Genomic DNA, 25,798 nt, shown 5'->3' on the forward strand with positions numbered 1-25,798 from the left:
ATTTACGGGAGAATAGCCTCAAAGTCATATTCAGATGGTACTTAACACCACTTAGAACATCCCACTACACCGAGGGGGGGAATAGGAACTGCTACAGGGGATGTAGCACAATCGGAACCTATATACATATGTGGTGGGAATGCCCTGGAGTTGCACATATCTGGACCAAACTATCAGCCCATTTAAGCTCTCTTTTAGAAGAGCAAATACTGTTAACCATGCCTCAGGGATTGTTAAATGCTCCCTTACCAAATTTTAATAAACATATTAATACTCTCATTAGAACACTATGCACGGTCACGAGGGTTAGTATTGCTAGACACTGGAAGGAAGGGGTACCGACATGGCATGAAATATTAGAAAGATTTAAAATGACATACTCCTTACATGAAACAGCAGCAACGATACTGGGCACGACTGACACATTTCACAAAATCTGGTTCTACTGGATCATGCATCAGACTTAGCCTGCTTCACTTGGATGCCACAAATACGGAGAAGTTGACAAGAGAGTGACACACTAGAAGAACTAACCACAAGAGATTATATGGATATTTGATTAATAGACCTTAAAAGACCAAATGCCAAGTTTATTTGTTCAGTTAGTTTTTGTTCGATTAATTTTAATTTTTCTTAGCATACAAAAATGAGATATATACTAGATGATCTGTTTTTTTTTCTTTCAAACAAAACATAGCAGACGGGAGACATCAGTTTCAAAAACTTAACATACATATAAGATACCAGTAACAGGCTTGTAAAAACTTGAAAGCAACATGTACTGAGTTTTGTATGTCCAAGTCTGGAAAAATGACTCTGTAAATTATTGTATGAAACAGATGTATTGTTGGAAAATGTTATCTCAATAAAAATTATTTTAACATAAAGACGTTTCTCCAACATAGGTGTGTCCGGTCCACGGCGTCATCCTTACTTGTGGGATATTCTCTTCCCCAACAGGAAATGGCAAAGAGCCCAGCAAAGCTGGTCACATGATCCCTCCTAGGCTCCGCCTACCCCAGTCATTCTCTTTGCCGTTGTACAGGCAACATCTCCACGGAGATGGCTTAGAGTTTTTTAGTGTTTAACTGTAGTTTTTCATTATTCAATCAAGAGTTTGTTATTTTCAAATAGTGCTGGTACGTACTATTTACTCAGAAACAGAAAAGAGATGAAGAATTCTGTTTGTATGAGGAAAATGATTTTAGCAACCGTAACTAAAATCCATGGCTGTTCCACACAGGACTGTTGAGAGCATTAACTTCAGTTGGGGGAACAGTTTGCAGTCCTTTGCTGCTTGAGGTATGACACATTCTAACAAGACGATGTAATGCTGGAAGCTGTCATTTTCCCTATGGGATCCGGTAAGCCATGTTTATTACGATTGTAAATAAGGGCTTCACAAGGGCTTATTTAGACTGTAGACATTTTTTGGGCTAAATCGATTGATATTAACACTTATTTAGCCTTGAGGAATCATTTATTCTGGGTATTTTGATATAATTATATCGGCAGGCACTGTTTTAGACACCTTATTCTTTAGGGGCTTTCCCAAAGCATAGGCAGAGTCTCATTTTCGCGCCGGTGTTGCGCACTTGTTTTTGAGAGGCATGGCATGCAGTCGCATGTGAGAGGAGCTCTGATACTGATAAAAGACTTCTGAAGGCATCATTTGGTATCGTATTCCCCTTGGGTTTGGTTGGGTCTCAGCAAAGCAGATACCAGGGACTGTAAAGGGGTTAAAGCTTAAAACGGCTCCGGTTCCGTTATTTTAAGGGTTAAAGCTTCCAAAATTGGTGTGCAATATTTTCAAGGCTTTAAGACACTGTGGTGAAAGTTTGGTGAATTTTGAACAATTCCTTCATGTTTTTTCGCAATTGCAGTAATAAAGTGTGTTCAGTTTAAAATTTAAAGTGACAGTAACGGTTTTATTTCAAAACGTTTTTTGTACTTTCTTATCAAGTTTATGCCTGTTTAACATGTCTGAACTACCAGATAGACTGTGTTCTGAATGTGGGGAAGCCAGAATTCCTATTCATTTAAATAAATGTGATTTATGTGATAATGACAATGATGCCCAAGATGATTCCTCAAGTGAGGGGAGTAAGCATGGTACTGCATCATTCCCTCCTTCGTCTACACGAGTCTTGCCCACTCAGGAGGCCCCTAGTACATCTAGCGCGCCAATACTCCTTACTATGCAACAATTAACGGCTGTAATGGATAATTCTGTCAAAAACATTTTAGCCAAAATGAACCCTTGTCAGCGTAAGCGTGGATGCTCTGTTTTAGTTACTGAAGAGCATGACGACGCTGATATTAATATCTCTGAAGGGCCCCTAACCCAATCTGAGGGAGCCAGGGAGGTTTTGTCTGAGGGAGAAATTACTGATTTAGGGAACATTTCTCAGCAGGCTGAATCTGATGTGATTACTTTTAAATTTAAATTGGAACATCTCCGCATTTTGCTTAAGGAGGTATTATCCACTCTGGATGATTGTGAAAATTTGGTCATCCCAGAGAAACTATGTAAAATGGACAAGTTCCTAGAGGTGCCGGGGCTCCCAGAAGCTTTTCCTATACCCAAGCGGGTGGCGGACATTGTTAATAAAGAATGGGAAAGGCCCGGTATTCCTTTCGTCCCTCCCCCCATATTTAAAAAATTGTTTCCTATGGTCGACCCCAGAAAGGACTTATGGCAGTCAGTCCCCAAGGTCGAGGGAGCGGTTTCTACTTTAAACAAACGCACCACTATTCCCATAGAGGATAGTTGTGCTTTCAAAGATCCTATGGATAAAAAATTAGAAGGTTTGCTTAAAAAGATGTTTGTTCAGCAGGGTTACCTTCTACAACCCATTTCATGCATTGTCCCTGTCACTACAGCCGCATATTTCTGGTTTGATGAACTGATTAAGGTGCTCGATAGTGACTCTCCTCCTTATGAGGAGATTATGGACAGAGTCAATGCTCTCAAATTGGCTAATTCTTTCACTCTAGACGCCTCTTTGCAATTGGCTAAGTTAGCGGCTAAGAATTCTGGGTTTGCTATTGTGGCGCGCAGAGCGCTTTGGTTGAAATCTTGGTCGGCTGATGCGTCTTCCAAGAACAAGCTACTAAACATTCCTTTCAAGGGGAAAACGCTGTTTGGTCCTGACTTGAAAGAGATTATCTCTGATATCACTGGGGGTAAGGGCCATGCCCTTCCTCAGGATCGGCCTTTCAAGGCAAAAAATAGACCTAATTTTCGTCCCTTTCGTAAAAACGGACCAGCCCAAGGTGCTACGTCCTCTAAGCAAGAGGGTAATACTTCTCAGGCCAAGCCAGCTTGGAGACCAATGCAAGGCTGGAACAAGGGAAAGCAGGCAAAGAAACCTGCCACTGCTACCAAGACAGCATGAAATATCGGCCCCCGATCCGGGACCGGATCTGGTGGGGGGCAGACTCTCTCTCTTCGCTCAGGCTTGGGCAAGAGATGTTCTGGATCCTTGGGCGCTAGAAATAGTCTCCCAGGGTTATCTTCTGGAATTCAAGGGACTTCCCCCAAGGGGAAGGTTCCACAGGTCTCAGTTGTCTTCAGACCACATAAAAAGACAGGCGTTCTTACATTGTGTAGAAGACCTGTTAAAAATGGGAGTGATTCATCCTGTTCCATTGAGAGAACAAGGGATGGGGTTCTACTCCAATCTGTTCATAGTTCCCAAAAAAGAGGGAACGTTCAGACCAATCCTAGATCTCAAGATCTTAAACAAATTTCTCAAGGTCCCATCTTTCAAGATGGAAACCATTCGAACTATCCTTCCTTCCATCCAGGAAGGTCAATTCATGACCACGGTGGATTTAAAGGATGCGTATCTACATATTCCTATCCACAAGGAACATCATCGGTTCCTAAGGTTTGCATTCCTGGACAAACATTACCAGTTCGTGGCGCTTCCTTTCGGATTAGCCACTGCTCCAAGGATTTTCACAAAGGTACTAGGGTCCCTTCTAGCTGTGCTAAGACCAAGGGGCATTGCAGTTGTACCTTACCTGGACGACATTCTGATTCAAGCGTCGTCCCTCCCTCGAGCAAAGGCTCACACGGACATCGTCCTGGCCTTTCTCAGATCGCACGGCTGGAAAGTGAACGTGGAAAAGAGTTCTCTATCCCCGTCAACAAGGGTTCCCTTCTTGGGAACAATTATAGACTCCTCAGAAATGAGGATTTTTCTAACAGAGGCCAGAAAGACAAAGCTTCTGGACTCTTGTCGAATACTTCATTCCGTTCCTCTTCCTTCCGTAGCTCAGTGCATGGAAGTGATCGGGTTGATGGTAGCGACAATGGACATAGTTCCTTTTGCGCGCATTCATCTAAGACCATTACAACTGTGCATGCTCAGTCAGTGGAATGGGGACTATACAGACTTGTCTCCAAAGATACAAGTAAATCAGAGGACCAGAGACTCACTCCGTTGGTGGCTGTCCCTGGACAACCTGTCACGAGGGATGACATTCCACAGACCAGAGTGGGTCATTGTCACGACCGACGCCAGTCTGATGGGCTGGGGCGCGGTCTGGGGATCCCTGAAAGCTCAGGGTCTTTGGTCTCGGGAAGAATCTCTTCTACCGATAAATATTCTGGAACTGAGAGCGATATTCAATGCTCTCAAGGCTTGGCCTCAGCTAGCGAGGACCAAGTTCATACGGTTTCAATCAGGCAACATGACGACTGTTGCGTACATCAACCATCAGGGGGGAACAAGGAGTTCCCTAGCGATGGAAGAAGTGACCAAGATTATTCTATGGGCGGAGTCTCACTCCTGCCACCTGTCTGCTATCCACATCCCGGGAGTGGAAAATTGGGAAGCGGATTTTCTGAGTCGTCAGACATTGCATCCGGGGGAGTGGGAACTCCATCCGGAAATCTTTGCCCAAGTCACTCAACTTTGGGGCATTCCAGACATGGATCTGATGGCCTCTCGTCAGAACTTCAAAGTTCCTTGCTACGGGTCCAGATCCAGGGATCCCAAGGCGGCTCTAGTGGATGCACTAGTAGCACCTTGGACCTTCAAACTAGCTTATGTGTTCCCGCCGTTTCCTCTCATCCCCAGGCTGGTAGCCAGGATCAATCAGGAGAGGGCGTCGGTGATCTTGATAGCTCCTGCGTGGCCACGCAGGACTTGGTATGCAGATCTGGTGAATATGTCATCGGCTCCGCCTTGGAAGCTACCTTTGAGACGAGACCTTCTTGTTCAGGGTCCGTTCGAACATCCGAATCTGGTTTCACTCCAGCTGACTGCTTGGAGATTGAACGCTTGATTTTATCGAAGCGAGGTTTCTCAGATTCTGTTATCGATACTCTTGTTCAGGCCAGAAAGCCTGTAACTAGAAAGATTTACCACAAAATTTGGAAAAAATATATCTGTTGGTGTGAATCTAAAGGATTCCCTTGGGACAAGGTTAAGATTCCTAGGATTCTATCCTTCCTTCAAGAAGGATTGGAAAAAGGATTATCGGCAAGTTCCCTGAAGGGACAGATTTCTGCCTTGTCGGTGTTACTTCACAAAAAACTGGCAGCTGTGCCAGATGTTCAAGCCTTTGTTCAGGCTCTGGTTAGAATCAAGCCTGTTTACAAACCTTTGACTCCTCCTTGGAGTCTCAATCTAGTTCTTTCAGTTCTTCAGGGGGTTCCGTTTGAACCCTTACATTCCGTTGATATTAAGTTATTATCTTGGAAAGTTTTGTTTTTAGTTGCAATTTCTTCTGCTAGAAGAGTTTCAGAATTATCTGCTCTGCAGTGTTCTCCTCCTTATCTGGTGTTCCATGCAGATAAGGTGGTTTTACGTACTAAACCTGGTTTTCTTCCAAAAGTTGTTTCTAACAAAAACATTAACCAGGAGATTATCGTACCTTCTCTGTGTCCGAAACCAGTTTCAAAGAAGGAACGCTTGTTGCACAATTTGGATGTTGTTCGCGCTCTAAAATTCTATTTAGATGCTACAAAGGATTTTAGACAAACATCTTCCCTGTTTGTTGTTTATTCAGGTAAAAGGAGAGGTCAAAAAGCAACTTCTACCTCTCTCTCTTTTTGGATTAAAAGCATCATCAGATTGGCTTACGAGACTGCCGGACGGCAGCCTCCCGAAAGAATCACGGCTCATTCCACTAGGGCTGTGGCTTCCACATGGGCCTTCAAGAACGAGGCTTCTGTTGATCAGATATGTAGGGCAGCGACTTGGTCTTCACTGCACACTTTTACCAAATTTTACAAGTTTGATACTTTTGCTTCTTCTGAGGCTATTTTTGGGAGAAAGGTTTTGCAAGCCGTGGTGCCTTCCATTTAGGTGACCTGATTTGCTCCCTCCCTTCATCCGTGTCCTAAAGCTTTGGTATTGGTTCCCACAAGTAAGGATGACGCCGTGGACCGGACACACCTATGTTGGAGAAAACAGAATTTATGTTTACCTGATAAATTTCTTTCTCCAACGGTGTGTCCGGTCCACGGCCCGCCCTGGTTTTTTAATCAGGTCTGATAATTTATTTTCTTTAACTACAGTCACCACGGTACCATATGGTTTCTCCTATGCTATTATTCCTCCTTAACGTCGGTCGAATGACTGGGGTAGGCGGAGCCTAGGAGGGATCATGTGACCAGCTTTGCTGGGCTCTTTGCCATTTCCTGTTGGGGAAGAGAATATCCCACAAGTAAGGATGACGCCGTGGACCGGACACACCGTTGGAGAAAGAAATTTATCAGGTAAACATAAATTCTGTTTTTGGTCAAAATAACCCCCTTGTCCATCACTAAGCATATGGGCAAGCCTGCTGCGATAGAGTATGAGCCTCTCGCCCACAAATGTCTAAGTGGGGGATATTCGCTGTTATGACATAGGGGAGTTAATGGCCAGGGGATTGTGGATATACCCCTCTGAGTTCTGGCCAGGCTGTCCCAAGTAGATAGTGGGTCTGTCACCAACGAGGAGGCGAATAAAAAACTATTTCTGTGTTAATTGTGCCGCTTGCTGATAAAAAGGATATTAGGTACACCAAGGCCCCCTCTGTCTCTATTTCTGTAAAGTATCGACTTTGCTATTCAGATTTGTGCTGTGTTGATGTATTGTGGAGGAGGTTGAATAGGTACAGTCTGGAACAGGTAAAGGAATCGAGGAAAAACGCTCATCTTAAAAGCCTGTATCCTGCCCAGCCATGAAAGACATTTACTCTGCCAGGTTTTTGATTCCGATCTAACGGATTCTAAAAGATTGTGATAATTTAACTGATATAGGGATTCCCTGGAGTTTGTTATATGTATCCCTAAGTATTTTATGGAGGTGTTTTTAGGCGTAAATTGGCATTGTGAAGTGATCTGGTTAGCTGTTTGGTCCATGATCCCTATTCCCAGGAACTCTGATTTTGACATATTTATTTTAAAGTTGGAGTAGGTACTATATGTCTCAATTTCCAGCAGTAGGGCCGAAAGGGACTGGAGGGGAGAGGTTAGTGAGAAAAGGATATCATCTGCGTATTGTGTTTTATTTGTTTGGATCCCGCATATTTCTATAACCTCCATAGCCATGATAAACAACAAGGGGGAAAGAGGGCAGCCCACCTGATTTAAGTGAATTCATTGGGGTAGGAACTTGTTGAGCCTAGAGGCTATGAGTTTCGCGTAGAGTTTGATATCTACGTTTAATAATGAGATGGGGCGGAAGTTAGAAGGGGTATCTGTTGGTTTTCCAGGTTTGGGTATGACTGTAACGTGAGCCTCCAACATTGAAGAGAGAAACGGATGCTTCTGATCCACCATGTTGAATATGGAACACAAATGTGTAAAACTTCTTGTAATATGAGACGGTAAACCCGTCCGGGCCTGGATTTTTACCAGTGGGTAGTTGTTTAAGGGCAGTAAGGATTTCTAACGTTGAGAAAGGTACTTCTAGCTCTGCTGCCTGTGTGTCTGTTAGTTGGGGCAAGGGAATGTCTGATAGATATGCGTTGATTATATTTACTATGTCTGCGGGGTGGTTGTTTTTTGGAAGGCTGTAAAGTTCAGAATAGTATGCCAGAAATAGAGACAGGATTTCTGGTGTGGTATGTACCTTCTGATTTGCGGGAGTTTTTATTTCATGGATGAAAGTTTTGAGCTTTTAAAGTTTAAGTGAACGTGCAAGAAGCTTTCCTGCTCTATTATTTTCAAAATAGAATTTTTGTTTAGTTTTTAAAGCCAGAGTGTTAGCTTCTTTAACTAGCTGGTCATGGACAGCTTTCCTAGCCTTTTCAAGCTCTGCTAGGGTATGTGAGGAAGTGGGGTTTCGCTTGTGTTCATATTCTAATTTGGATAAAAGCTCAGTGGATGTTTTGTATAATAATCGTGCTTTATGTCTAACATGTGCTTGGTGCTTTATGAATTCCCCTCTTCTAAAGCACTTGTGGGCCTCCCATACTATCAGGGGGTCTGTTTCGGGGAGGGAATTCAATTGGAATTATTCTGGGAGTAGTTTCTCAATTTTGCTTTTAACCCCTTAATGACCACAGCACTTTTCCATTTTCTGTCTGTTTGGGACCAAGGCTATTTTTACATTTTTGCGGTGTTTGTGTTTAGCTGTAATTTTCCTCTTACTCATTTACTGTACCCACACATATTATATACCATTTTTCTCGCCATTAAATGGACTTTCAAAATCTACCATTGTTTTCATCATATCTTATAATTTGCTATAAAAAAAAAATACAAAATATGATGAAAAAATGGAAAAAAACACACTTTTTCTAACTTTAACCCCCAAAATATGTTACACATCTACAACCACCAAAAAACAACCATGCTAAATAGTTTCTAAATTTTGTCCTGAGTTTAGAAATACCCAATGTTTACATGTTCTTTGCTTTTTTTGCAAGTTATAAGGCAATAAATACAAGTAGCACTTTGCTATTTCCAAACCACTTTTTTTCAAAATTAGCGTTAGTTACATTGGGACACTGATATCTGTCTGGAATCCCTGAATATCCATTGACATGTATATATATTTATTTAGAAGACATCCCAAAGTATTGATCTAGACCCATTTTGGCATATTTCATGCCACCATTTCACCGCCAAATGCGATCAAATAAAAAAAATTGTTCACTTTTTCACAAATTTTTTCACAAACTTTAGGTTTCTCACTGAAATTATTTACAAACAACTTGTGCAATTATTGCACAAATGGTTTTAAATGCTTCTCTGGGATCCCCTTTCTTTAGAAATAGCAGACATGTATGGCTTTGGCGTTGCTTTTTGGTAATTAGAAGGCTGCTAAATGCCACTGCGCACCACATGTGTATTATGCCCAGCAGAGAATGGGTTAATTAGGGAGTATGTAGGGAGCTTCTAGGGTTAATTTTAGCTGTAGTATAGTGTAGTAGACAACCCCAAGTATTGATCTAGGCCCATTTTGGTATATTTCATGCCACCATTTCACCGCCAAAGGCGATCAAATAAAAAAAACGTTACATTTTTCACAATTTTAGGTTTCTCACTGAAATTATTTACAAACAGCTTGTGCAATTATGGCACAAATGGTTGTAAATGCTTCTCTGGGATCCCCTTTCTTTAGAAATAGCAGACATGTATGGCTTTGGCGTTGCTTTTTGGTAATTAGAAGGCCGCTAAATGCTGCTGCGCACCACACGTGTATTATGCCCAGCAGTGAAGGGGTTAATTAGGTAGTTTGTAGGGAGTTTGCAGGGTTAATTTTAGCTTTAGTGTAGAGATCAGCCTCCCATCTGACACATCACACCCCCTGATCCCTCCCAAACAGCTCCCTTCCCTCCCCCACCCCACAATTGTCCCTGCCATCTTAAGTACTGGCAGAAAGTCTGCCAGTACTGAAATAAAAGGCATCTTTGAATATTTAAAAAAAAAAAAAGAGCATATGTACATATGCTGCTATGTAGGATCCCCTCTTAGCCCCCAACCTCCCAGATCCCCCCTAAAACAGCTCTCTAACCCCCCCTCTGCCTTATTGGGGGCCATCTTGGGTACTGGCAGCTGTCTGCCAGTACCCAGTTTGCATCAAAAAAAGTGTTTTATTATTTTATTTTTATTTTTTTCTGTAGTGTAGCTTCCCCCCCACAGACTAACATCCCACCAGCCATACCGATCTAGCTAAATTAAAAATAATATCCCCCTTTTTCCCCACTTCAAATTCAAATATTTCTGTAGTGTAGTGGTTCCCACCCGCTCCCTCCCCGTGCGCGCGCCCGCCCCCGCCTCCCCGTGCACGTGCGCGCATACGTGCGCGCCCCCGGCATCCCCGCCCCCGATCCCGCCCACCTCCGCATCATCCAGGCCATCGATGGCCGCCACCCGCCTCCCACACCGGCGCTCACACCCACCAACGAACTTAGCCGTTAATGTCCGGTGCAGAGAGGGCCACAGAGTGGCTCTCTCTACATCGGATGGCTAAAAATGGTTATTGCAGGATGCCTCAATATCGAGGCATCACTGCAATAACCGGAAAGCAGCTGGAAGCGAGCAGGATCGCTTCCAGCTGCTTTCCACACCGAGGACGTGCAGGGTACGTCCTCAGGCGTTAACTGCCTTTTTTTGAGGACGTACCCTGCACGTCCTCGGTCGTTAAGGGGTTAAAGTCAGGGCAATTTTAGTAAATTGTCCTCTAGTTTCCACTGATATGTGCTTTTTGGTGCAGATGGCGAGTCAAGTCTCGTGAGTACTGCAGAGTGGTCTGACCAAACTGTATGTGAGAGTCTCGAAGATAAAACATTAGTGAGGCCCTTTTGGTTTGTGAGTTGATAGTCGATTCTGCTGTAAGAGCGATGTGGGGAGGAGAAGAAGGTATAATCCCTTCTCTCGGGGTGTTTAAATCTCCATATATCAAACAGAGTCTGTTCGTACATAAGTCTCCATAGTTGTTTAACTACATGTTTAGATGTTGTTGGTTTGGGGTTTGTGGTGTCTAGGTTCGGTTGAATGGGGATATTAAAGTCTCCTCCCATATAGAGTGCTTCTATTGTGTGGTCTATTATCTGTGTGAAAACCTTTTTGAAAAAGGGGAGCTGCTTGGTATTGGGAGCGTACAGGTTGACCAACGTCACCGGGGTGCCAAACAATAAGCCAGTTACACAGAGGAACCTGCCCTCTGCGTCTGTGTGTGTTTGTATAGGAGTAAAGGAGACATTTCTGCCTATCAGGATACTCACTCAGTTACGCTTATGATCAAATGAGCTATGGAAACACTGTGTATAAAAGCCTCCATAATATTTGGGTTATTTTGACTTTAGAAAATGCGTCTCCTGTAAAAATAAGATATCGCGTCCAGAACCAGATTATTTTTATTATGTCCTGATACGTAAAACCATAGAATTCAAGGAGGGTGTACTTTCTTTTTCACATAACTGTACACATATTAAGACATGTATATGTATGTATCTTTCTGGTAAAGCCCTTTGCAGCCCTTTTTTTCCCAGCACCTTCTAACTTTGATCCCTTATAATTTTTTATTCCAATTTTTGAAATAAATATTTTTTATCAGAAAGCGTTAATGTGAGTGTAACTGTATCGTTATATGTATTTTTTTGTATTTTGTGTAACTTTTTTGACTCTCATAACAGTTAACCAGAGCACTGAAGTCACGCACACTCGACGAGCATAAATCGCAATTGCACTCACGCGTTAAAATTTAACTTGCGTGCAAACAGGCTTAAAAACCCAATATTCCTATTATGCAAATGATAGCGCGCCACTCAGAATCTAGCCCTTATTGTCTAGGTGATCAATAAATATATATAAAAAATGTTAAACATAATTGCTTAAAAGCAAACATAAAAGGGCTGATTCTTTAAAGCTCTCAAGACTATCCAAAAAGTCACATCAGTACAGGAAGTCCCTCAAAGAATGTTCTAAAAGCAAATTTTAGCTTGAGAGCGGTTTATAGCGCAAGACCCTGGATGTAAAGAAACACATAAATTATAATATAATGCTTCAAATAGCCCTATAGATTTTGACTTCTCTCTGTGTTGGTGAGTTTTTGACCATTGGTCCCAAAGTGTCATATTAAAGTTTTATTTGTTTTTTGTAAGTTTTTTTTAAAGTTTCTGTGTCAAGTGGGCTTGCAGGATCAAACATGTTAAATTATGACACTTGGGATATATTAGTGAAGGGATGGAACAACAGCCCTTTATCCTTTAATAAAAGAATATTGTTTCTTTGAAAAAAATAAATAAAAATACAATTGAATGTGTGGTTTTAATATAACCCTCCTTTTAGTACATGTATTTGAACCCCAGAGTACTTACATGTTTTCATAACCCCTTAACTAACATAGCCCATAAACTTGAAACATGTCATAGACCTGGCATTTTCATGCCAGGTCTATGACATAAATGTGTACGGTATAGTTCTCAAAGTGAACACCTTAAGGTATATCAGTCTTAATTCATTGAATTGTTTGCCCAAAAATTGTCATTATGAATATATATATATATAGTTTATGTTATTTTCTAGCTTGTTTTAAAATCTCAGTTTAATGACATGTTTTTAAATTCATGTTTTTAAATTTGTATGTATATGTAATTGTTTTGTATGGAGATGTATATGTTTTATGTTAAATACCCGATCATTCACCTTATTTTATGTTAATTTTAGGTGATACATTGGAGCGGCAGATATCTCTGGATGAGTCTGGACATGCTCTGACTCCGGATTTAGAGGGTAAAGCATTTCATATAAAAGGACCATGACCTGAATTCCGATACAAAAATATCATGTCACCTTGTATGTTATTTTTTAAAGCCATTCCATTCTATAAGAAGAGCACAGTTTGAAATTGTTTGAATTAGAAATCAATTTAAAGGGAAATGAAAGTCAAAATCAAACATTCCTGTTTCTGATAGAGTGTGAACTAGCACAGCGAAGAGCAGTAAATGTAAATATATATGTATATGCTGAAATACATATTTCTCCAACATAGGTGTGTCCGGTCCACGGCGTCATCCTTACTTGTGGGATATTCTCTTCCCCAACAGGAAATGGCAAAGAGCCCAGCAAAGCTGGTCACATGATCCCTCCTAGGCTCCGCCTACCCCAGTCATTCTCTTTGCCGTTGTACAGGCAACATCTCCACGGAGATGGCTTAGAGTTTTTTAGTGTTTAACTGTAGTTTTTCATTATTCAATCAAGAGTTTGTTATTTTCAAATAGTGCTGGTACGTACTATTTACTCAGAAACAGAAAAGAGATGAAGAATTCTGTTTGTATGAGGAAAATGATTTTAGCAACCGTAACTAAAATCCATGGCTGTTCCACACAGGACTGTTGAGAGCATTAACTTCAGTTGGGGGAACAGTTTGCAGTCTTTGCTGCTTGAGGTATGACACATTCTAACAAGACGATGTAATGCTGGAAGCTGTCATTTTCCCTATGGGATCCGGTAAGCCATGTTTATTACGATTGTAAATAAGGGCTTCACAAGGGCTTATTTAGACTGTAGACATTTTTTGGGCTAAATCGATTGATATTAACACTTATTTAGCCTTGAGGAATCATTTATTCTGGGTATTTTGATATAATAATATCGGCAGGCACTGTTTTAGACACCTTATTCTTTAGGGGCTTCCCAAAGCATAGGCAGAGTCTCATTTTCGCGCCGGTGTTGCGCACTTGTTTTTGAGAGGCATGGCATGCAGTCGCATGTGAGAGGAGCTCTGATACTTATAAAAGACTTCTGAAGGCATCATTTGGTATCGTATTCCCCTTGGGTTTGGTTGGGTCTCAGCAAAGCAGATACCAGGGACTGTAAAGGGGTTAAAGCTTAAAACGGCTCCGGTTCCGTTATTTTAAGGGTTAAAGCTTCCAAATTTGGTGTGCAATATTTTCAAGGCTTTAAGACACTGTGGTGAAAGTTTGGTGAATTTTGAACAATTCCTTCATGTTTTTTCGCAATTGCAGTAATAAAGTGTGTTCAGTTTAAAATTTAAAGTGACAGTAACGGTTTTATTTCAAAACGTTTTTTGTACTTTCTTATCAAGTTTATGCCTGTTTAACATGTCTGAACTACCAGATAGACTGTGTTCTGAATGTGGGGAAGCCAGAATTCCTATTCATTTAAATAAATGTGATTTATGTGATAATGACAATGATGCCCAAGATGATTCCTCAAGCGAGGGGAGTAAGCATGGTACTGCATCATTCCCTCCTTCGTCTACACGAGTCTTGCCCACTCAGGAGGCCCCTAGTACATCTAGCGCGCCAATACTCCTTACTATGCAACAATTAACGGCTGTAATGGATAATTCTGTCAAAAACATTTTAGCCAAAATGAACCCTGTTCAGCGTAAGCGTGGATGCTCTGTTTTAGTTACTGAAGAGCATGACGACGCTGATATTAATATCTCTGAAGGGCCCCTAACCCAATCTGAGGGGGCCAGGGAGGTTTTGTCTGAGGGAGAAATTACTGATTTAGGGAATATTTCTCAGCAGGCTGAATCTGATGTGATTACTTTTAAATTTAAATTGGAACATCTCCGCATTTTGCTTAAGGAGGTATTATCCACTCTGGATGATTGTGAAAATTTGGTCATCCCAGAGAAACTATGTAAAATGGACAAGTTCCTAGAGGTGCCGGGGCTCCCAGAAGCTTTTCCTATACCCAAGCGGGTGGCGGACATTGTTAATAAAGAATGGGAAAGGCCCGGTATTCCTTTCGTCCCTCCCCCCATATTTAAAAAATTGTTTCCTATGGTCGACCCCAGAAAGGACTTATGGCAGTCAGTCCCCAAGGTCGAGGGAGCGGTTTCTACTTTAAACAAACGCACCACTATTCCCATAGAGGATAGTTGTGCTTTCAAAGATCCTATGGATAAAAAATTAGAAGGTTTGCTTAAAAAGATGTTTGTTCAGCAGGGTTACCTTCTACAACCCATTTCATGCATTGTCCCTGTCACTACAGCCGCATATTTCTGGTTTGATGAACTGATTAAGGTGCTCGATAGTGACTCGCCTCCTTATGAGGAGATTATGGACAGAGTCAATGCTCTCAAATTGGCTAATTCTTTCACTCTTGACGCCTCTTTGCAATTGGCTAAGTTAGCGGCTAAGAATTCTGGGTTTGCTATTGTGGCGCGCAGAGCGCTTTGGTTGAAATCTTGGTCGGCTGATGCGTCTTCCAAGAACAAGCTACTAAACATTCCTTTCAAGGGGAAAACGCTGTTTGGTCCTGACTTGAAAGAGATTATCTCTGATATCACTGGGGGTAAGGGCCATGCCCTTCCTCAGGATCGGCCTTTCAAGGCAAAAAATAGACCTAATTTTCGTCCCTTTCGTAAAAACGGACCAGCCCAAGGTGCTACGTCCTCTAAGCAAGAAGGTAATACTTCTCAGGCCAAGCCAGCTTGGAGACCAATGCAAGGCTGGAACAAGGGAAAGCAGGCAAAGAAACCTGCCACTGCTACCAAGACAGCATGAAATATCGGCCCCCGATCCGGGACCGGATCTGGTGGGGGGCAGACTCTCTCTCTTCGCTCAGGCTTGGGCAAGAGATGTTCTGGATCCTTGGGCGCTAGAAATAGTCTCCCAGGGTTATCTTCTGGAATTCAAGGGACTTCCCCCAAGGGGAAGGTTCCACAGGTCTCAGTTGTCTTCAGACCACATAAAAAGACAGGCGTTCTTACTTTGCGTAGAAGACCTGTTAAAAATGGGAGTGATTCATCCTGTTCCATTGAGAGAACAAGGGATGGGGTTCTACTCCAATCTGTTCATAGTTCCCAAAAAAGAGGGAACATTCAGACCAATCCTAGATCTCAAGATCTTAAACAAATTTCTCAAGGTCCCATCTTTCAAGATGGAAACCATTCGAACTATCCTTCCTTCCATCCAGGAAGGTCAATTCATGACCACGGTGGATTTAAAGGATGCGTATCTACATATTCCTATCCACAAGGAACATCATCGGTTCCTAAGGTTTGCATTCCTGGACAAACATTACCAGTTCGTGGCGCTTCCTTTCGGATTAGCCACTGCTCCAAGGATTTTCACAAAGGTACTAGGGTCCCTTCTAGCTGTGCTAAGACCAAGGGGCATTGCAGTAGTACCTTACCTGGACGACATTCTGATTCAAGCGTCGTCCCTCCCTCGAGCAAAGGCTCACACGGACATCGTCCTGGCCTTTCTCAGATCGCACGGCTGGAAAGTGAACGTGGAAAAGAGTTCTCTATCCCCGTCAACAAGGGTTCCCTTCTTGGGAACAATTATAGACTCCTCAGAAATGAGGATTTTTCTAACAGAGGCCAGAAAGACAAAGCTCCTGGACTCTTGTCGAATACTTCATTCCGTTCCTCTTCCTTCCGTAGCTCAGTGCATGGAAGTGATCGGGTTGATGGTAGCGGCAATGGACATAGTTCCTTTTGCGCGCATTCATCTAAGACCGTTACAACTGTGCATGCTCAGTCAGTGGAATGGGGACTATACAGACTTGTCTCCAAAGATACAAGTAAATCAGAGGACCAGAGACTCACTCCGTTGGTGGCTGTCCCTGGACAACCTGTCACGAGGGATGACATTCCACAGACCAGAGTGGGTCATTGTCACGACCGACGCCAGTCTGATGGGCTGGGGCGCGGTCTGGGGATCCCTGAAAGCTCAGGGTCTTTGGTCTCGGGAAGAATCTCTTCTACCGATAAATATTCTGGAACTGAGAGCGATATTCAATGCTCTCAAGGCTTGGCCTCAGCTAGCGAGGACCAAGTTCATACGGTTTCAATCAGACAACATGACGACTGTTGCGTATATCAACCATCAGGGGGGAACAAGGAGTTCCCTAGCGATGGAAGAAGTGACCAAGATCATTCTATGGGCGGAGTCTCACTCCTGCCACCTGTCTGCTATCCACATCCCGGGAGTGGAAAATTGGGAAGCGGATTTTCTGAGTCGTCAGACATTGCATCCGGGGGAGTGGGAACTCCATCCGGAAACCTTTGCCCAAGTCACTCAACTTTGGGGCATTCCAGACATGGATCTGATGGCCTCTCGTCAGAACTTCAAAGTTCCTTGCTACGGGTCCAGATCCAGGGATCCCAAGGCGGCTCTAGTGGATGCACTAGTAGCACCTTGGACCTTCAAACTAGCTTATGTGTTCCCGCCGTTTCCTCTCATCCCCAGGCTGGTAGCCAGGATCAATCAGGAGAGGGCGTCGGTGATCTTGATAGCTCCTGCGTGGCCACGCAGGACTTGGTATGCAGATCTGGTGAATATGTCATCGGCTCCACCTTGGAAGCTACCTTTGAGACGAGACCTTCTTGTTCAGGGTCCGTTCGAACATCCGAATCTGGTTTCACTCCAGCTGACTGCTTGGAGATTGAACGCTTGATTTTATCGAAGCGAGGTTTCTCAGATTCTGTTATCGATACTCTTGTTCAGGCCAGAAAGCCTGTAACTAGAAAGATTTACCATAAAATTTGGAAAAAATATATCTGTTGGTGTGAATCTAAAGGATTCCCTTGGGACAAGGTTAAGATTCCTAGGATTCTATCCTTCCTTCAAGAAGGATTGGAAAAAGGATTATCGGCAAGTTCCCTGAAGGGACAGATTTCTGCCTTGTCGGTGTTACTTCACAAAAAACTGGCAGCTGTGCCAGATGTTCAAGCCTTTGTTCAGGCTCTGGTTAGAATCAAGCCTGTTTACAAACCTTTGACTCCTCCTTGGAGTCTCAATTTAGTTCTTTCAGTTCTTCAGGGGGTTCCGTTTGAACCCTTACATTCCGTTGATATTAAGTTATTATCTTGGAAAGTTTTGTTTTTAGTTGCAATTTCTTCTGCTAGAAGAGTTTCAGAATTATCTGCTCTGCAGTGTTCTCCTCCTTATCTGGTGTTCCATGCAGATAAGGTGGTTTTACGTACTAAACCTGGTTTTCTTCCAAAAGTTGTTTCTAACAAAAACATTAACCAGGAGATTATCGTACCTTCTCTGTGTCCGAAACCAGTTTCAAAGAAGGAACGCTTGTTGCACAATTTGGATGTTGTTCGCGCTCTAAAATTCTATTTAGATGCTACAAAGGATTTTAGACAAACATCTTCCCTGTTTGTTGTTTATTCAGGTAAAAGGAGAGGTCAAAAAGCAACTTCTACCTCTCTCTCTTTTTGGATTAAAAGCATCATCAGATTGGCTTACGAGACTGCCGGACGGCAGCCTCCCGAAAGAATCACGGCTCATTCCACTAGGGCTGTGGCTTCCACATGGGCCTTCAAGAACGAGGCTTCTGTTGATCAGATATGTAGGGCAGCGACTTGGTCTTCACTGCACACTTTTACCAAATTTTACAAGTTTGATACTTTTGCTTCTTCCGAGGCTATTTTTGGGAGAAAGGTTTTGCAAGCCGTGGTGCCTTCCATTTAGGTGACCTGATTTGCTCCCTCCCTTCATCCGTGTCCTAAAGCTTTGGTATTGGTTCCCACAAGTAAGGATGACGCCGTGGACCGGACACACCTATGTTGGAGAAAACAGAATTTATGTTTACCTGATAAATTTCTTTCTCCAACGGTGTGTCCGGTCCACGGCCCGCCCTGGTTTTTTAATCAGGTCTGATAATTTATTTTCTTTAACTACAGTCACCACGGTACCATATGGTTTCTCCTATGCTATTATTCCTCCTTAACGTCGGTCGAATGACTGGGGTAGGCGGAGCCTAGGAGGGATCATGTGACCAGCTTTGCTGGGCTCTTTGCCATTTCCTGTTGGGGAAGAGAATATCCCACAAGTAAGGATGACGCCGTGGACCGGACACACCGTTGGAGAAAGAAATTTATCAGGTAAACATAAATTCTGTTATTTTCTTCTTAAATGGAAAGAGTCCACAGCTGCATTCATTACTTTTGGTAAATAAGAACCTGGCCACCAGGAGGAGGCAAAGACACCCCAGCCAAAGGCTTAAATACTCCTCGCACGCCCCTCATCCCCCAGTCATTCTTTGCCTTTCGTCTCAGGAGGTTGGCAGAGACATGTCAGAATTTTAATTTTTGTTTTTTATCTCTTATGGAGGGTAGTTCTCTTCGACATGGGACATGAGTTTTAAGTAGTCCTGTCAGTCTCTCAGTGAGGGCTTGGATGAAAGTTAGAGTCCGGATATGCAGGAATTTTCTTTCTGTGAAACGATCCCGACTTATATTAACAGGTCCTCAAGCAATCGGTGTTGTCGAACTTCGCTCCGCTGCCTGCTTTTTTCTCTCAAGTCCATGGCGGAGGTGATGCTACTATTCGTCACACTTGAAACGCTGTGTTCCTGTTCCACTGCGTTGATTCCGGTAAGATCGTTTCATTTTACTTTATTCACAGTTGAACTTATAGCATAAGGGTCTCAGTGAGTCTCTGTTAGATCTTGGAATCGAGGTTTAATATCTACTGAGGGGGGGGGTTATTGGACAGGGGGGTTTATAATCATGTTTGTTATGTGATTCAACCTGCTTATGTGTGAGGTTTATGGGCTCGTGGTTGGGAACTTTGAGGCCTTTTGGCTGGGTGTGCTTTTTGGACTGTACGGTTCACCCTGTGTCCGGGCGTGGTTACGCTCTATTTCCCATTTCTACATTCCCGACTGTGTGGCGACTGCGATATTCTAGTCCGCAGGGGTTTGGTCTTAGCAGGTGGTGAGTGCCCCAGCCATTGGTGGTGTCAGGTGCCGTTTTTGTTTTTTTACTGTTTATAGTCCATATTGACATATCCTCTTATAGTTATGGGGGATTCTGATGCTGAGACTGTGCTCATTTCAGATTCAGTTACGGAGGATTCTGACAGATTCTGTGTCCGGTAACGAATCCGGTTTAGCCTCGTTGACTCCTGTCAATCAGTCTTGTTCCATATGCCATACGAGAGCACCCGGCTCCTCTGGCTCGGGGAATCGGGGATCTGCTGAGCCATCTGCCTCTGTGGGTCCTGTCTTCCAGGGAGCGAGTTCCCTACCGATTCTTCCTCCTACACATGCGGGTAACCCAGTTTATAGTTCCCCCACGCGGGGTCGTGTGTTCCCCCCGGAGCTTGCAGCACGTTTTCGCCTTCAGATAATGTGGTGCTTGCTTGTCTGCATAGTCCAGACGTTTCTTTGAGAATGTGTTTGTGCCCTATTGTCCCGGGTATTCCGCCTTGGGCTGGGCCTCTACAGTATCTTGAGGGTTCTGTTCCGGAGTGTTGTGCTTTTCGGTACCGTCACTGAATGACCCTATAATTCATAGATATGAGGATTTTCAGTCTGATTGTCCGAATGGTACAACTCGTTAGACATATGGAAATAAGGTAGTCTCCTATTGTCTTTATTTTGAGTTCTTTCCCAGTTTTTGTGGGGCTCCGTTTGGCTAGTCCTACGGGTAGGCCCATGTCTTTTTTGGGCGTTAACCTTTGGGTTGTCTTATATTTTATTTGTATCCGATGGATGTCTTTTATTTGTTTTCTCTTACATGGTGTATCCAGTCCACGGATTCATCCTTACTTGTGGGATATTCTCAATCCCTACAGGAAGTGGCAAAGAGAGCACACAGCAGAGCTGTCCATATAGCTCCCCTCAGGCTCCGCCCCCCAGTCATTCTCTTTGCCGCTCTAACAAGTAGCATCTCCACGGGAGGGTAAAGAGTATGTGGTGTTAGATTTGTAGTTTTTATTTCTTCAATCAAGAGTTTGTTATTTTAAAATAGTGCCGGTTTGTACTATTTACTCTGAGGCAGAAAGTGATGAAGATTTCTGCTGAGAGGAAAAAGATTTTAGCATGTTGTAACTAAAATCCATTGCTGTTCCCACACAGGACTGTTGAGTACCGGAGAACTTCAGTTGTGGGGAACAGTTTGCAGGCTTAACTGCTTAAGGTATGCTCAGTCACTTTTTTCTAACAAGACTTGGTAATGCTAGAAGACTGACAGAAATCCCCATGTGGGAAGGTAAGCCATTTTCTGAGACTCAGTATAGAAGGATGGCTTAGATTAAGGTCTTAAATACTGGTGGACACTGTTATGGGCTAAATCGATTATTTTATTAGTATAATCTCATATTTGTACAAGTGTTTTAGACGTTTGGAACACTTATTGGGGTTTTAATACGCCTGGCATATTGTAAGACACCTAATTTGACTCAGGAAGGCCCCATAACTCCGGAGTGAAGAGGGAGGGGGGCCTTATTTTCGCGCCTCAGTTGCGCAGTTGTTTTGCAAGACAGCTTCTTGCAGCTTCACGTGTAGAGTCCAGATATTGCAAGGAGGACTCCAGGGAGGCTTATTTTCGTCCACAAATAATCCCAAAGGAAGGTAGGGCCACAGCAGAGACTGTGGCACCGTGCTGTAGTGTGTTAAACCGGTAGCCTGCTTCAATTTGCTCCGGTTTGGGCAATAAGGGGTTAATTGTCTTGAAAATTTGTGTGCAACCATTTCAAAGCATTAGGATCATGTGGTGAAAATTTCATAAAGATCGGATGTTTTTTGGTGATTTGGTAATAAAGTGTGCTTTTTATTATTTAAAGGCACAGTAACGTTTTTTCAAAAAGTGTTTTTTACTGTATTGTAGTGCTGTCTAAGTCTGTCAAACATGTCTGAGCCTTCAGATAGACCCTGTTCTATCCATGGCGGTACCCCCATTGCATTTGTGTTTAAAGTGTGCTAAAGCATCTAAACATTTTAAAGACCATGCAGTGACACTTAAAAATGTAGCCCAAGATGATTCTTTAACGGAAGGTAACGAGGATAGTCCTTCTTCCTCTCCCCATGTGTCGACACCAGTTACGCCCGCGCAAGCGATGCCTAGTACCTCTAGCGCATTGGCCCCTATTACCTTACAACAATTAGCAGCAGTAATGGATAATTCCCTTGCAGCATTTTTATCCAAACTGCCAGTTTTTTTCCAAAAAAGCGCGATAGCTCAGTTTTAAATACAGAAGATGAGCAATCAGAAGCTTTGGATGATTTATCTGTAGTACCCTCACAACACTCTGAAGTGGCAGTGAGGGACGGTCTGTCTGAGGGAGAAATTTCTGACACAGGGAAAGTTTCTCAGCGGGCAGATTCCTTAGCGTTTAAATTTAAGCTGGAACACCTCCGCGTCTTAAGGAGGTTTTAGCTACGCTGGATGATTGTGACCCCATGGTGGTCCCAGAAAAATTGTGTAAAATGGACAGGTTTTTAGAGGTCCTTGTATACACTGAGGCGTTTCCGATCCCAAAGAGGATGGCGGATATTGTGACTAGGGAGTGGGAGAGACCAGGTGTACACTTTGTTCCCCCCCCCTATCTTTAAGAAAATGTTCCCCATAAACGACCCCAGGCGGGACGCGTGGCAGACGGTCCCTAAGGTAGAGGGAGCTGTTTCAACACTTGCTAAGCGTACAACTATACCAATAGAGGACAGTTGTGCTTTCAAAGATCCTATGGATAAAAAATTGGAAGGTTTGCTGAAGAAAATGTTTGTTCAGCAAGGTTTCCTTCTTCAACCAATTGCCTGCATTATTCCGGTAACTACCGCAGCGGCCTTTTGGTTTGAGGCTCTGGAGGAGTCGCTCCAGAGGGAGACTTCATACGACAAGGTCATGGATAGAGTTCATGCTCTAAAGCTGGCTAATTCTTTTATCACTGATGCCGCTTTCCAATTAGCTAAGTTAGCAGCGAAAAATTCAGGTTTTGCCATTTTGGCGCGAAGAGCGCTTTGGCTCAAATCGTGGTCGGCTGACGTGTCGTCCAAAGCAAAACTATTAAATATTCCTTTCAAGGGGAAGACACTATTCGGCCCAGAGCTGAAAGAAATTATTTCGGATATCACTGGGGGAAAGGGCCATGCCCTTCCACAAGATAGACCGTTTAAGGCCAAAAACAAGGCTAATTTTCGCTCCTTTCGCAACTTCAGGAGCGGACCTGCTGCAACCTCTGCTGCCGCAAAGCAAGATAACGCTTCACAGCCCAAAGCAACCTGGAAACCCTTGCAGGGCTGGAATAAGGGTAAACAGGCCAAGAAGCCTGCGCCTGCTACCAAGACAGCATGAAGGGGTAGCCCCCGATCCGGGACCGGATCTAGTAGGGGGCAGACTCTCTCTCTTTGCTCAGGCTTGGGCAAGAGATGTTCCAGATCCCTGGGCATTAGAAATTGTTGCTCAGGGGTATCTTCTAGAATTCAAGGACTCTCCCCCAAGGGGAAGGTTCCACATTTCTCGTTTGTCTTCAGACCAGATAAAGAAACAGGCGTTCTTACGCTGTGTAGAAGATCTTCTAAAGATGGGAGTGATACACCCAGTTCCAATTGCAGAACAAGGACTGGGCTTTTACTCAAACCTGTTTGTAGTTCCCAAAAAGGAAGGAACTTTCAGGCCAATCCTGGATCTAAAAATTCTAAACAAATTCCTCAGAGTTCCATCTTTCAAAATGGAAACCATTCGGACAATCTTGCCGATGATCCAGGAAGGTCAATATATGACTACCGTGGATCTAAAGGATGCGTACCTACATATTCCTATCCACAAAGATCATCATCAGTTCCTAAGGTTCGCCTTTCTGGACAAACATTACCAGTTCGTGGCCCTTCCTTTCGGGTTGGCCACCGCTCCCAGAATTTTCACAAAGGTGCTAGGGTCCCTTTTAGCGGTACTAAGACCACGGGGCATTGCAGTAGCACCTTAGCTAGACGACATCTTAATACAGGCGTCGTCTTTTCACAGAGCCAAGGCTCATACGGACATTGTTCTGGCCTTTCTAAGGTCTCACGGGTGGAAGGTGAACGTAGAAAAAAGTTCTCTGTCCCCGCTCACAAGGGTTCCCTTCCTGGGAACACTAATAGACTCGGTAGAAATGAAAATCTTTCTGACAGAGGTCAGGAAGTCAAAACTGTTGAATACTTGCCGAGTTCTTCATTCCATTCCTCAGCCTTCCGTGGCTCAGTGCATGGAGGTAATCGGTTTGATGGTCGCGGTAATGGACGTGGTCCCTTTTGCCCAAATTCATCTAAGACCACTGCAACTGTGCATGCTCAAACAGTGGAATGGGGATTATGCAGATTTATCTCCTCAAATACAAATGGACCAGAACACCAGAGGCTCTTTTCTCTGGTGGTTGTCTCAGGATCACCTGTCTCAGGGAATGAGCTTCCGCAGACCGGAGTGGATCATTGTCACGACCGACGCCAGTCTGTTAGGCTGGGGTGCGGTGTGGGACTCCCTGAAAGCTCAGGGTCTATGGTCTCGGGAAGAATCCCTTCTCCCGATAAACATTTTGGAACTGAGAGCGATATTCAATACGCTCCAGTCATGGCCTCAACTAGCGGAGGCAGAATTCATCAGATTTCAGTCGGACAACATCACGACTGTAGCGTACATCAATCATCAGGGAGGAACAAAGAGTTCCCTAGAGATGAAGGAAGTAACCAAGATCATCAAATTGGCGGAGGATCACTCCTGCCATCTATCTGCAATTCACATCCCAGGGGTAGACAACTGGGAGGCGGATTTTCTGAGTCGTCAGACTTTCCATCCGGGGGAGTGGGAACTCCACCCGGAGGTTTTTGCTCAGCTGATCCAGCTATGGGGCATTCCAAATCTTGATGTGGTTCGTGCTTTAAAATTCTATTTAAATGCAACTAAAGATTTCAGACAAACATCATCCTTGTTTGTTGTCTATTCTGGTAAGAGGTCAGAAAGCGACTGCTACCTCTCTTTCCTTCTGGCTGAAAAGCATCATCCGATTGGCTTATGAGACTGCTGGACAGCAGCCTCCTGAACGAATTACAGCTCATTCCACTAGAGCTGTGGCTTCCACATGGGCTTTCAAGAATGAGGCTTCTGTTGAACAGATTTGTAGGGCAGCGACTTGGTCTTCACTGCATACATTTGCCAAATTTTACAAATTCGATACTTTTGCTTCTTCGGAGGCTATTTTTGGGAGCAAGGTTTTGCAAGCAGTGGTACCTTCCGTTTAGGTTGCCTGACTTGTTCCCTCCCTCCATCCGTGTCCTAAAGATTTGGTATTGGTATCCCACAAGTAAGGATGAATCCGTGGACTGAATACACCATGTAAGAGAAAACAGAATTTATGCTTACCTGATAAATTACTTTCTCTTACGGTGTATCCAGTCCACGGCCCGCCCTGGCAATTAAGTCAGGTTCAAATTTATTTTGTAAAACTACAGTCACCACTGCACCCTATGGTTTCTCCTTTTTCTCCTAACCGTCGGTCGAATGACTGGGGGGCGGAGCCTGAGGGGAGCTATATGGACAGCTCTGCTGTGTGCTCTCTTTGCCACTTCCTGTAGGGATTGAGAATATCCCACAAGTAAGGATGAATCCGTAAGACTGGATACACGTAAGAGAAAGTAATTTATCAGGTAAGCATAAAGCATAAATTCTGTTTTTTGTTTCCTTCGGGAACCATCTGGGATTGATACTCTTTGTTACTTCTATGAAAGTTGTTTGGACATGTTAGCCCTACGTTTATAAATGTCTGTTTCGTTTTCCTCTATGAGGGAAAGTTTGTTCCGTCTTGCAGCTGTTCAGACACATGGCACTGTTCTGCTGAGCTGGTTCGGTAGAAGCGATAAGTGCTCAGGTTATCATGGTTTGTCATGTTCCACTAGGCATTTGAGAAGAAACGGTAGGTTCGTGAAGCGGGAAGGATTGTCTCAGTCCTTATAGCCTCCAGTTATAGATGACTGGGCGGGGGAGTGTTCCGCTGCGCTACTCTGACATCTGATTTCATCAGATCCTAGAGTTCCTCCTCCATGTGGGGAGGGTTGGGGGTTTAGGCCCTGTCACTGCTGTTTGAGTGGTTTGGCCTTCAGTTTTAGGCCTCTGGATGATCCTGTTGGGATTAATCCTACAGCTTC

At 43.6% G+C, this 25,798-nt stretch overlaps 1 protein-coding gene across 1 annotated transcript in view; it reads left to right on the plus strand.

Annotated features, from left to right (window-relative positions):
* Nucleotides 1-25,798, plus strand: part of LOC128651783 (NACHT, LRR and PYD domains-containing protein 3) — a 607,406-nt gene that overhangs the window by 384,948 nt on the left and 196,660 nt on the right. The window contains exon 5 of the mRNA XM_053704772.1: nt 12,626-12,691. Coding sequence (XP_053560747.1) covers nt 12,626-12,691 — 66 coding nt within the window. The remainder of the gene's footprint in view (nt 1-12,625; nt 12,692-25,798) is intronic.

The sequence above is a fragment of the Bombina bombina genome, chromosome 1, assembly GCF_027579735.1.
Source record: "Bombina bombina isolate aBomBom1 chromosome 1, aBomBom1.pri, whole genome shotgun sequence".
In the NCBI taxonomy this organism is placed as follows: domain Eukaryota; kingdom Metazoa; phylum Chordata; class Amphibia; order Anura; family Bombinatoridae; genus Bombina; species Bombina bombina.